The 14796-nt window shown below is 31.2% G+C and overlaps 1 protein-coding gene across 1 annotated transcript; it reads left to right on the forward strand.

The window, feature by feature from the left end:
• The first annotated feature begins 9503 nt into the window (after positions 1-9503).
• On the forward strand, positions 9504-13911 carry LOC120089282. The gene is made up of 13 exons (XM_039046704.1): positions 9504-9996; positions 10654-10720; positions 10920-11026; positions 11207-11275; positions 11368-11422; positions 11975-12022; positions 12109-12266; positions 12361-12599; positions 12718-12808; positions 12927-13055; positions 13143-13296; positions 13387-13481; positions 13571-13911. Exons 1-13 carry the CDS (start codon positions 9646-9648, stop codon positions 13751-13753), a joined length of 1746 nt encoding a protein of 581 aa, XP_038902632.1. The 5' UTR covers positions 9504-9645; the 3' UTR covers positions 13754-13911.
• Positions 13912-14796: the final 885 nt, after the last annotated feature.

The following is a 14796-nucleotide window of genomic DNA, read 5'->3' on the forward strand; positions in this document are numbered from 1 at the left end:
AGAGATAATTGTTACAATGACCTATACAAAACTCTTCCATGTGTTTTTAACGAGAGAGAGATTAAGTTCCCACCTCCTTAATCCCCCTCATTAAGGGGCCGTATTAATTAATTAATTAGTTAATTATTATCTGATTGATTAATATTCAATTAGTTAAATCATCATTAAATATCTCATATTTAATTAGATAAAGATTTTAATCATATTCAAATGCATATTTCCCTCTTTTTACAAATATTATATTCTGTATTAATCATATCATATACATTTAATATATGTTTCCCTAAGTTCTAGAACAATTCAAATTATTTCTTTATTCCGAAACTTTGGACCTTGTCAATCCGTTGTGAGCTTGTAAGGGATCTAATGGACCTACACATTATAAGCTTTAATTATTCGAGTTTAATAATTAATATTCAATTAACTATAGAGCAAACCACCATAGACCTATAGTTGCATTTTCAAACCCTAATTTTCTTTTTCTCATTTATTAAGCATGTTGTAATTTTGTGATTTTGCATAATTAGTATTCTGTAATTTTGCGTTATGTGAAAAACCAAAAATTGAGACGATCCACGTTTCCACTCAGGACCTTCACAGGTTCCTTCAATCCCCATACTATAGACCATTTAGATTGTATCTTGAACATTAATCCTTGTATGTCTCCACATAGAGTTTAAGACTCATAAGGCAGCCTTGGATGTTAGTTTATTGAATTTAGGGTTATTTAAGACTCATAAGGCAGCCTTGGATGTTAGTTTATTGAATTTAGGGTTATTTAGACAAAATAGACAACTATACAAACAATAACATTTATTGATTTAACATCTATAACTCTTTATTGATGACAGTCAATTAATAACATTTACTATCTACTAGTTTTAGGGCATAAAACCCCCAATAGGGCATAAAACCCAACAGTAGGTATGCTAACTGAAATTAAGAATTGGCTAGTGACCCAATTCCAAATGAAAGATTTGGGAGAGGCGAAGTTTGTTCTGGGCATTTAAATCTTTAGAGATTTAAAGAATAAAACACTAACCATTTCTCAGGCATCGTATATTGACAAGATGTTTGTCAAGTTTTCAATGCAAAACTTCAAGAGGAGTTTACACCCTTTCAGACATGGATTTATTTTGTCTAAGGAACAATGTCCTAAGACACCTCAAGAGGTTGAAGAAATAAGACGGATCCCCTATGCATCGGTTGTTGGTAGCCTGATGTATGTTATGTACTAGATCTGACATTTACTATGCAGTGGGGATAGTCAGTAGATATCAGTCTAATCCAAGATATGATCACTGGAACACCATTAAGAATATCCTCAAGTATCTACGGAGAACGAGGGACTACGAGCTCGTGTGTGGTTATAGAGATTTAATCCTTACAAGATACATGGCTCTGATTTCTAGACTAATAAGGATTCTATGAAATCCACATCAGGATAAGTATTCACTTTTAACGAAGGGCAATAGTCCAGAGGAGCACCAAGGAGGAGTGCATCGCTAACTCCACTATGGAGGTTGAGTACGTAGCGGCTTGTGAAGTTGCTAAGGAAGTTGCATAGATCAGGAAGTTTCTGACTGATCTGGAAGTGGTTCCAGACATGTCTAGGCCTATAACCCTTTATTGTGATAATAATGGTGTTATGGCTGGTTCCCAAAAGCTTATGAATCACAAGCGCGGGAAGCACATAGAGCAGAAGTATCATCTCATCGGGAGATTATCATCAAAGGAACGTTGCTTCTACTCCGAAGTCATGCAGATAGCTTCGGAGCACAATGTTGCTGATCCATTTACAAAGGCCCTTACGACTAAGATGTTTGAAAGTCACCTACAGAGTATAAGTCTACTAGAATAAGCCACATTTAGTCTAGGGCAAGCAGGAGATTTTGTACTGGACGTGTATTATGCCCTAGTTTACTGTTTTGTGTACTTTTATGTTAGTGTGACTTTTATGATGTATACCCCACTAGCTTTAGGAAAAATGGGAGATTATTGGGTTGATGTCCTAAATCTCGTGGGTCCTATTATTTGTAATTGTAATGTACAAGCTATTTATTTATTTAATAAAATATGAGATATTTTATTCGACATTTATTAGCACTAACCCACAAAACCAATAAACTAACATCCAAAGTTATCTTCTGTAGCTTAAACATGTATGTAGAGACATACAAATGTATCATGTTTAAATGATAACCTAAATGGTCTGTAGTAGATGGATAAGGCTAGATACCTTATCCTAGTGACACTACAAATACGACCCGCTTTGTAGATGTTACAATTGTTGTAAAGTGCTACAAATGATCTTATCTTGTTCATTCATGTGGAGACATGTGGGCGAGGGTGTTCTATGCAAAAGGGTTTGTATAAGACCAGACCATGAAATGAATAGTCTCATTATATAACATCGTTAATAGTAGAGACTTACATTTCACCAGGATGACCATAGATGACATGACATGAATCCTAAGTGAATTGTGAACTCCTGCCTATGAAAGCGGTCCTTTGAGTTGTATGGGTAAGAGTGGTCAGATCGCCGACTCAATAAGACTACCATTTTGCGGATTCATCTAATTGGGGAGCTAAGAACACAACTACACAAGACGGAATTTATTCATTCCCTAATGTTAGGGTAAGTAAATAAATTACTTTCTTAAATGCTGATTTTGGGGCTTGAATAATGTGGCGCCACACCCTTTCTTGGCCCGAGAATGGTTTGGTCATAGTTGGACTATGACTTATTGTTCATTAGAGGGATCAGTGGTACTTAAGAAGTTAGATGTAACTACAAGGTTAAAATAGTAATTTTGGTCTACCTATACTTACGAGCAATTTGTGAAGGGTCATCGCATTATTAACTGATTATATCCAATTAACACATAAATATATCTGTAGTACGAAGAGTGCAGTTGTCGGTCTTTAGTCGAGTGACCAGCAGTTAATGGATATTGGATAATTTAATTAATAATTTAATTAATTATATGAGTACCATTAGAGCTTCAATCTACAAATCCATAAGATCCCCTCTATAGCTCAATAGGGATTGTTGAGAATTAATTTTGGATTAATTTGAATTATTCAATTTACTTTAGAGAATTAATTAAATGTGATATAATTAAATTAAAATTAACTATATGTGTGATATAATTAATATAATGTATTTGATACATTATAGTATAAAGTTTATTTTGAGAGGAATTAAGTATTTGAATATGATTCAAATATTAATTATATGAATGAGATTCACATAATTAAATTTAGTATAAATACGATTTATATTAAATACCATATATATGTGAAAGAACTAAAATTATAGGTTCTATTGTATTTTATACAATATATGGTTATGTGTTATATTTGATATAACATATATATATATATAAATTTATATTTAAATTTCAAAATTAAAGGGAGGGAGTTAAACTCCCTTTAATTTTCTCTCATAAGACGTGTAGGGATTGGTTTTCTTTTTCACGTCATCTTCTTCTTCCCAAGTGAGAACGAAGGGTTCTGAAAAGTTTACAAAAATTCATCCCTGAGAAATTTTCTCTCTCAAATCTCTCTCTTTCTTCTCAAAAGAACACAGAGCCCACATCTTCTGTAATTCTCATCCCCTATAGAGAATACAGAAGATTACCTCTTGATAGTGTCCTTTTAGTTTATTGTAATTTTTGGAAGATTGGCGGTTTAAAGTGTTAGTGATCTTTTGGGAGGAATTTCGTGAAGAAGGTTTTGGCTTCAAGGGTATGTAATTTCTAAGCTTAATTACTTCTAAATGCATGCTATAAAATCTGTGAATTGCATAATTTTTCCTCTGCATTTTTAGTTTTGTGAAAATTGGAAATTGGGAACGATCCCCGCTTTCGCAATGGACCTTATAGTTCCTTCAATTTGTCCTCTTATACTTTGTTTTAGTATGTTGTTTTTGTTTCTTAAAATCGAAAAACCGAATGAAAGGTGATCCTCACGCTTCCACTCAGGATTTGATCCCTACAAGTCAATCATTCATGAGTCGTTAGTAATTACAATTGGATCAAATATCCGTTTTACTCTTGTAATTACCTTTATATCCTTAAGTACCACTAATTCTCTAATGAATAGTTTGTTTATAGTCCAACCATAAGCCAAGTCCCCCTCGAGCCAATGAGAGGGCGAGTCCCATTGTTCAAGTCATGGAATTAGCACTTAAGGGAACTACTCGTCTACTTATCATATACGGGGAGAAGTGAATTCCATTCCTAGTTACCTATTCGGTCAAGTCCTTAAAATGGTAGGTATATTAAGTCTGCGATTCAAGCCACTCTCACCATGAAAATCAAAAGACAAGCCCTCATCGGTAGGAGTTTATAATTCATTCAAGATTAAGATCGAGTTACATGTGATCAACCTATAAAATATTAATCTTTTATATTAATGGAGTTTCAAAGAGAGATTAATTATCTTGTGATCTAGTCTTATACAAACGCTTTATATAGGATACTTCCACCCACATGTCTCCATACGAACTATTTAGATTATATCGTTTATAACACTTACAAAGTGGGTTGTATCCATAGTATTACTAGGATAAGACACCTAACTTTATCCATAAACTATAGATACTTTAGATTATTACTTAAACATAATCCACTATATGCCAACTCTATACCGTTCAAGCCTCATATAAATAACCATGGATTTTGCTTTATTGGATAGAGTTATGCAATTTAAAAAAAAAATGTTTTTATTAAAAATCAATAAATATATTATTTATTTACAAACCACGAGTTTAGGGCACAAAACCCAAAAATCTCTCACTTGACCTAAAGCTAGTGGGACTATACAAATACTATAAAGTAGGACATACACTGTACCCATTTATAATATGTTAGCAACGAAGGGATTTGTGTTTGAATGCCTCCACTTCATATTGTATTAGGGGAAAAAAATCCCAATTGACCTCCCATTTTAATTTTTTGTTGGTTATTTTTGTCATTAAATCGTGGGTATCTAAGATAGTTCTTTGTATTCTAAAGAAGTTTAATTTTCTACCAACTATTTTCGTTTGTCCAGACATTCAATTACTCACATATTTTTAAAATTTCAACACTTAAATTAGATGCTAATTTAAAATCTTCACATATATTTTATAGTTTTATGTCATCATTATACTAAAAGTAAATAAAACACGTTTGTTTCACATTAAATAGAGATGTCTATTTAGTGTTTATTTAGTATTTGAAGTTTCAAAAAAGATACTTTAATATACGAGATTTAAAAAATGTTTTTAAATAGTTCGAAGATAATATGATCATGATGTGATATGTGGAATTGATAAATTTTATATGAGGTGACCATTTTTATTAATTTTATATTATATTTCTAAATGAGGTGGATTTTTCTATTTCATTTTTCATTTTTCCTTCTCTTTCTCTCTTCCACTCTCTCTCCTTTAAATGACATAATATATATGTTTGTTATTAAGAGATAAAAAAAATTGAATATTACACTTCACTTGCCGATCAATCAATAGTTTTTATTAGATTTAAAATTGTCTCAAAAACTATCAAATGTATCTTATATTGGTCCTTGTGCTTTCAAAATGGCTTGTTTGGTAGATATTTAGTTAGATTGTTCTTAAATATAGAAAAATGAACCAAAATATTTACAAATATAGTACAATTTTACTATCTTTTGCGATAGACCGCGATAGACTACTGATCGGTCTATCGCAGATAGACGGTTATATTTTGCTATTATTTGTAAATATTTTTAGCAGTTTTGTCATTTAAAATAAATTTTCTATTTATTTTTTGGTTTCTCTCTCAATTTATTACAACATTTTTCATCTTTCATAAGTAAAGGGGTTGAATTATTAACAAAATTCAAAAAATAAAACAATTATTTTTTTTAATAAAAACTGGCTTAATTTTTAAAAACATTGGTAGAAAGTAGATAACAAAACAATATATAAAAGATAGAATGAACGTTTATAGGCCTAATTCTCAAAGACTAAAAACATAAACCAAATTATTACCAAACATGACCTTAGTTTTTTAATGTTTCTTTTTTCTGTCATTTTGGTCTTTCAACTTTTGTTTATTATAGTCCATTGACTTTGAAAAAAATATATATATTTTTTATAAATTAAGAACACAACTTTGAGTACATGTTTTAACGTATTAATATGGATGTGATTTTAAATCACATAGGTTAGAGATGAACAACCAAAAGCCACCTTACACAAATAGGTAATAGGTTTAAAGTTTCTTTCTTCTTCTTCTTTATTTTTTTTTAGTATAAATTGGAGGTGGAGAATTTGAACTATGGACTTATTGATCCTCGACATACACATGTCCAGTTGAACTAAGCTCTTATTGATCGTAAAAGGTTCAAAGTTTCGATCATACGTATTAAACAACAAACTAAAAAAAAGGCTAGATATGAACATTGGACAAGTAGAAAAAAATAAATGAAAAAATAAAATAACAATTATCATAATGATTATCTCTTAAAAAATTAGTTTTAATATCATTTGGGTTGTCTTTATATTTTGAGTTTTGTTTAATTTTAGTTCTTGCCATTTCAAAAGAATTTTTGTTATTTGTTACTTCAAGAAATAGAATAATTTGAAATCTATATTTGTATCTACAAAATTATCCGGACTGAAATATTTGGATTTTGTATGATTTTATAGAGTTTTGAGATAAATTACCTATTTCAATTATATAAAAAAAAAAATCATAATATATAAATCTATCAGTATTTTTTTTTTAAACTTTCTTTCCTTTTTTTAGTTATTCTCAACATAAACATTTTAAATACATTCCTTTTAAATCTTTTTCCTAAAAAAATTTAAAATCGTTTCTTGAATTTCAAACCACGTGATTTAAAATCACTTCTTATCTACGTAAAAAGCATTCTCTTTATAAAGTGTGAAAATATATTCACATTTCGTTGTATTAAAATGCATACACAAAATTTAAAAATTTTTAAAAATAAAGTAACTAAAATTAGATCATTAAAATTTGAAATCATATGAATTAAATTAGGATATTATAAAAAGGGCAAATCGTAAAAATCTGGTGGTAGTTACAATTAGACTCTTAAATTTTCAATTGTAAGAATTAAACACTCAAACTTATACAAATATTGAAATTGAACCCTCAAACTTACACTAATTTTAAAAATTAAATCTCAAATGATAAAAAATTGAATCTCAAACTTATACAATTATCATAGTGGCAGACTATCCATTTGAGGTGCCAAATATAATAGTTGGTACTTCCAATTATTATAGCCTACAATTAACTACATTATTACTATTTTAAATTTCTTGTTTACTATTTGTCATAATGTTTAATATTTCCAACCTATAATTTCTTTCTCTGTTTATTGCAGCGTTTACTATTTTATAAAATAGTCTATACCCAAACATATATTATTATAAATTACGAATTATTATAATTCAAAGACTATAATAACCAATTCACGACCTCAAATGCTCCTTACAATTTGGGATTTTTACTAAATTATAATGCAATATTACACTTATGTGTCTTGAACTTTCCATTTTTTTCTTCATAAATGTGTGAGCTTCATATTTTCAAGAAAATAAGTGGTCTTTTACTATTTAACCCTCCAAACATTAAAAGAAAATAAAAAATGTAAAAGAGAAAAAACTTTTCACATCTCACCCACACTCCACTAATGGCTCATTTTTAATAATTATCATTTTTCTCTCTCATCTTTTTCATATCCAAACCACACTTCATCTTCTTCAATTTCTCTCTCAAAACGCTCTCTTAAAACTCTCTCTTATCTCTTTTCGTCGCCTCCCTCCCTCCGTCCACCTTGCCACCATCGACGACGTGCCTGCCAAGATCTAGCTATCACCTTCCTTCGTTTGGGCCACTAACCAGCTATCGTCACCTTCTTCCTCAGATCCGATGTGTGGAAGAAATCTTCCAATGCGAGGCGAGCAAATCCGACACATCTTCTGACGTGTGGCGAGCAGATATGGCACGGGGTGTTTACTCCAGCGTCGTGCTAGGAGATCCTGCGTGGGGTGATTTTTCCGATGTAGGCAAGCAGATCCGATTGGAGTTATTTTTCTAACGTGGGGTGAGCAGATCCAACGTGAGCTGAACCATCTGCGTAGGGTTCTGGATGATGACGGTGATATATAGGGTGGGTTTTTTTTTATATATACTATGATATATTTATAGGGTACTACTATATATATATATAGTGACTTCTCCTTTTCGATATATAGGGTGGTGTTATATATATATATTATGATCTATATATATTCGTTTCCAATCTTACTAGTATATTTCATATATTGTTTATAGTATTTGCAAACATCTAAGACAAATGTTCTAATGTAATATTTAAAAAAAAAAAAAACCATGAATCTAAACAATGATATATACATACATACATACATACATATTTAAATATACTAGTGAAATGATTTATAATATATATATATATATATATATATCATTTTACTAGTATATTTAAAAGTACGTTTGAATATTTAAAAATATTTACATTTTACTAGTATATTTCATATATTGATTTGAATATTTGCAAACATCTAAAATAATATTTTAAGGTATAGAGACATATATATCAGATAATATCAATACCAAATTAGAAGTGCATATATATCATAATACTTGGGATATATACATCAAATAAATAATGAAATATATTGACATACATATTAAAACATATTTGAGAAGTATATGTAAAAATAACCATGAATATTTGAGTAGATATCAAATATATTTACCAGTATATTTCATATATTTTTTAGAATATTTTCAAATAAAGAATGGAATATATTACATGCACGAGTGAACAAACAATGTAATATTTCGCATAGTATAAAAAATACATGAAAAACGAAATGGTGATTTATGTCAATAATCGAATCAATCTCTAATTTATATATTGTGGTATATTTCAAATATTTGTTAAAATATTTTCAAATACCTAACAAAATGTTTGTATATTTTAAAATAACTATGAATCTAGAAAAGAAAAAAAAAGATGTGAAACCAACCAAAATGAAAAATAAAATTTCATGAAATACATTTTCTCTCTTCAATTAAAATAAATAAAGGGAAAAATCTCAAACAGTCTCTCTCCATTTGAAAATGTTAAAAAAATTATATTAAATGCATTTTCTATCTCCATAATAAATACAATTTCTCCCTCAATCATTAAAAAAGTTTCGAAAATAGGAAAATATATTTAAAAATTGAAATAAAAATAATAAAAAATAATAAATTTGTCAAAAAATAATACTAAAAGTCTTTCCGAAAAAAATTAAAACTTAAAAAACATTTTTTTTAATAAAAATCCCTACAATTTTTACCATTACATAAGTTTGGTGGTTATACTTTAATAATTGTATAAGTGGGAGAATTCAATTTTCACCATTTAAATTGTAAAGGTATAATTGCAATCATTTTTTAAATTTTCCAAAAAAGAAGAAGAAAAAACTAAAATATGCATTGATACGAGGGAGGTGGCTTCGTTCGTTCATTTGAATCGTGAGAATTGAAGGGGAAAAAAATCATGAATTGACATCTTTTGCTCTCTTCCATTCGATTACCGGTTGCTGTTGTACAAGCGACTATCACAGCCATGTGTCCAACCAGTAGCCATAGCCAATCGCAAGATTTTTTCCTTCTCGAGGAAGAAGAAGAAGGTGACGTTCAATTCCGACAAATGGGGTATAAGAGCGCTGGAAGTTACTGGACCCGTTGCATATACGAACTCGATCGCACAAACATGATTCTCATTGGATCTACGTTGGGAATGGGAACCATCTCCCACAAACCCCACTTCTCGAACAGATTGCGAAGTGGGTTTTACAGCAGAGCTCATTCTAAACACCTCTGTGTGAGTGGAGGCAAGGATCGAAACAAGAAAAAGGTTGTCATCGTCGGCTCCGGTTGGGCTGGTCTTGCCGCTGCTCATCACCTCTGTAACCAGGTTCTCTTTGTTGAATTAACCATTTGATATGAAGAAAAGTTGCAAAAGAACGATAGGAGAGAGAGAAGAAGAAACGTAAATTAGTTTATCAATACCATATTAACTTCCAATCTCTCCGAGTCTCTACCTTGTTGTAGCACTATTTGTTTGTTAAAGTATTGATATAATATTAAATTTACCTTGACTCAACTTATTAGAGTATGTATGAAATCCGGGAGAATGGTGTGTTCGAACCCTGCAATGCTATTTTCTCTCAAATTAATATTGATTCAATTGGTGGTTTAACATGGAATAAGAGTAGAGAGTGTTAAAAGTGATTATATTATTAAAGTTATCTTAACTCGTCAGCTTAAGCCTTTGAGTTGATCGGTGATTTAACATGGTAAAGAAGTCCAAGAGGTCCTGTGTTCAAACCTTTGCAATATTATTATTGATTAATATTGATTCAATAGGTGGTTTAACATGGTACCAAAGCAGAGAGTTTTAAAGTATTTATAATATTAAATTTACCTTTACTCATCAACTTAAGTTTTTAGGACAATCGGTGATTTAATACTGTTTAGATACTATTTTATCTTTACTGGGATGCAGGTGAGTGGTAAATACCGAATTGTTGATTTCATTAAAATTTAAGTGTTAATGGAGTTTCTGTTGCAGGGATTTGATACCACTGTTCTTGAACCAGGCAATGATTTTGGTGGTGCCGATATTCATGGAATCCGCGGTAATAACCAAAATTGTTCGTTTTGGATCAATTTAGTAACGTTTGTGTTTCCTATTTGTTTTTCACAAGGAACGAGAATGTTAGTGTTGCCAAGCAATCACTGAATTTGTTGTTTCCAGAGATATATATGCTTGTCCTCACTTATGTTTTGGATAAGTACTTATTCTGGTTGTACTGGAAATGTTTCATTTTGTTGTAGGTTACTGGCGTCCCTACAAGAATATATTTGGCCTCGTTGATGAGCTTGGTATCGCTCCTTTCACAAACTGGACAGCACCTGCTCATTATTCAGTTGATGGATTGGAGGTTGATAGTAGCTTTTTCAATCATTGATGAAATAATGAGACTTTTTAATTAATAAATTAATTTCTAATAGTCCCAAGTTTCATCTTAGTTACATCTATGTGTTCGTTGATCTTATAATTTATTAGTTTTGAGGTTTGTTATTTTAAATTGTGTCATGATGGTGATGCAGTTCTCGTGTAGGTAAAATTTCCAGTATTCCAAGATCTGCCTCAACTGCCAACTCCTCTCGGAACCTTACTTTATCCAGAAGTATGAATAGCTTCACGTTTTCATGACTTCCCAATCATTTGTATTATTTAAAATGGCTTGATGAAAATCACTTTTGGTGGTTTTTGTCACAGTTCTCCCAGCTCCCATTGTTGGATCGGTTAACATCACTTCCTTTGATGGCTGCAGGTGCATTTCTTTCACAGATCTTTCAATATAGATGTCTGTAGATGTCTGTATTTCACAATGTAACAAAAAACCTGACATTAAAAATGAAATTTCCAACTAGAAGTGTAGCTCAATTGGCTAGGGTATATCTTCTTGACCATAAGGGTAAACAAGTTTGATTCTCTTCTCTTCGTGTTGTTGAGCTGAAACAAATATATTAAAAAATGAAATTAGGATAAACCTTCTTTTCCAACAAGTACAAAATACCTGGGTGTTCTTTCCAGTAGTCAGTTTTTAGTATGCTCTCTTGTGTAAAAAAGAACATATAGTGTTGTACTTTTATCTAATATCATAAGTTAGAGCATGGATCTAATTCATGGTAGTTACAATTCTTAACTGTCCAAAATGCATACCGAGTACAGCACACTAACTTCTAAATTTCTAATGCATCCTTTGTTCTATATTGATCATCCATCATTGGAGATCAACACAAAAACATATTCCTTACAAACAATTTATGGATTTTATGTATTTCTCCCACGTCTTTATTTTGCTGAGTTTTGTTTCTTTCAGTTATTGACTTCGACAATATGGATACGGCATGGAGAAAATATGACTCAAGTAATATCTTTACCACCTGTGTAGACTCTTGATATTGGACTGATGTGAATTGAAATGTCTGATCAATAGCTGTTTCTCACCAATAGTTAGTGCCCGGGAGCTATTCAAGCAGTTTGGCTGTTCGGGAAAGCTCTATAGTAGCGTACTTAATCCATTGCTTCAAGTAGGACTGTTTGCTCCAGCCGAGCAGTGCAGTGCTGCAGCAACCTTGGGAATTTTATACTATACTATCCTCGCTCACCAGGTTTGGAGAACCAAGTTACTTCTACCAACAGTCCTGCTTCTTCTGTTGCTAATTATGCCAGTGCTTTGTACTTTAAACTCGTGGATGCATACAGAAAGATTTCAATCTAGTCTGGTGCCGTGGAACTGTTAAAGAAAGGATTTTCCAACCATGGATGGACTTGCTGGAGAAAAGGGGATGCAGATTTGTTAGGAGGAGCAGAATCACAGATGTGATAGTAGATGATGATACAAACTCTCTCTCAGACGTGCTTTGTGGCAGAGAAAGATATGAGGCCGATGCGGTTGTATTTGCTGTTGGAATTTCTGTACTCCAAGAACTCATTCATAATTCGTATGGTTCTGTCTCCCCTTAAACAACAGTGCCAATAAGTTATGTATTCATTATTGTTGCCTGTTTTTGGTTTGTGTCTATAACTGTTCTGGCTTTCCTTGTCCTTTGTTCTGTTTAGTGCAGCATTATACACAAAAGAGGAGTTCGTCAAGGTTTTAAACTTGAGAAGTGTTGATGTGCTCACTGTTAAGCTTTGGTTTGATAGAAAAGTAAGTAAAATGATAAAACCAATTTCATTGAACAAACTACAAAGTATTTGAAAAGTATGATTACACTCTTACTGAAGGATTCAACACGATGGAATCCTTTTACTACAATGTTAAACAGGTTAATATTCCAACTGCAAGTAATTCTTGCTCGGCATTGGATAATTCATATGGATGGTGTTTCGTCGACTTGAGTGCCATTCAAGACGAACACAAAGATGAATCGTTTACAGTCTTACAAGCTGACTTTGTGAGTATAAGAACACCCTCTCCTGCCACTAGTTTATAGATCTATCTGTTCAGTTTAAAAGATTACAGTCATCTTTTTCACAAACAGTATCACGCCAATGAGCTGTTGCCGCTAAACGATGAAGCTATCATCGAAAAGGTCAAATCCTACCTCTCAACATGCATTAAGGACTTCGAGAACGCCATCGTGGTGAAGAAGGAAATTGGAAAGTTTCCAAAATCATTAACTCACTTCTTTCCTGGTATATAAAATCAGAACCTACATTTGGTTCAAATTCTTTTACCACTTGGCAATTTTTTGTTTCATTAGTGGTTGTCTGATTCTCCAAAAGGTTCATACAAATACATGATGCGCGGCTTTACATCGTTCCCAAATGTGTTCATGGCTGGAGACTGGATCATAAACCGTCACGGTTCATGGTCACAGGTCTGGTATCTATAAATCTTTCCTTTGCTGATATGTGATGATCATTTTGTTTTTGGATGTGTTGATGACTTGAATGAGTTCTTGGACAGGAGAAATCATTTGTGACTGGTCTTGAAGCTGCAAATAGAGTGGTGGATTTTCTCGAAGAAGGAAGCTTTGCGAAAATTGTACCGGTAGAGGAAGATGAGCCTCATGTGGAAGCTCTTCGTAGTCTCAACAGAAGGATTGATGAGATTAGATCCCAACTCCCATTCAACGATTTCTTGCTCTAATGAACCAATAGAGAAAACAATAAAGTTTAGTCTCAATAATTTTGTAATAGTCTGGAGAATAATTACACAAAAGGAAACATTTGAGGATGTAATTATAAGTTTTGTTTTTTTAAGTTCAATAGTACGTGGGATTGGAGAGATTCAAACCACTTAACTTATGATCACGGTAGCTAATTATAGTTAATTATAAGAATTCTAATTATAGTTAATTATAAGAATTTGATAGTTTAGAATAGCGGTTAGTCTTTATCATTATTATCCCATAATATTTCCCTTTTAGAATGATGTCCTCTTGTTATTTTATATATTAATTGGAAACTGGTATAATATCACTTGGAAAATCTTTTAAACTTCAAGAATGTTAATTTGGAATTGAGAAAGTGAGCATAGATCGTGGATGATTGGCATATACTTTTGTTCTCGAGGACAATTCAAATCTCCACGTTGTAGTATGTTATACTAAAAAAAAAATGTTAAGGGTAAACTACAAATTTTAGATTTATGTCTATTTGATTCTTAAATTTTCAATTTTGAGACAGATAGGGTCCTTGGAATTTAAAAAATGTCTAATAGTTTGTTTTAAAAAAAATTAAATATCACTATATTATTTAAATTTAATTAATTAAAATAAAATAAAATACATATTTTCACATTATACTCTTACCATTAGTTTTGGCATTGGTGTTTTGTTTTAAAAATATAAAAGATACTTTTAAACTTAATTTTTTTCCAAAAATATTTTTATTGTTAGTGTATGAACCCAAACCACTAGTTTCAAAAATATACTTCGACTTTCAAAAGCTTCATTACTCGTAGCCTTAAAAAGAAAAAAAGAAAAAAAAAAGAACTTGAAATTTTAATTTTAAAATAAGCTCTTTTTAGTAACCATTGTGTTTTTGAAAATTATGTTTTCTCACAATTTCTAACTCATGATTTTCAAATGTCTTAGGTAAATATTTGAATTCTTAGTCAAATTTCAAAAGCAAGAACAAGTTTTTTTTTTTTTTTTTTTTTTTTTTTTGAAACAAAAACAACAATTCATG

This window comes from Benincasa hispida, chromosome 10 (assembly GCF_009727055.1).
Source record: "Benincasa hispida cultivar B227 chromosome 10, ASM972705v1, whole genome shotgun sequence".
In the NCBI taxonomy this organism is placed as follows: Eukaryota; Viridiplantae; Streptophyta; class Magnoliopsida; order Cucurbitales; family Cucurbitaceae; genus Benincasa; species Benincasa hispida.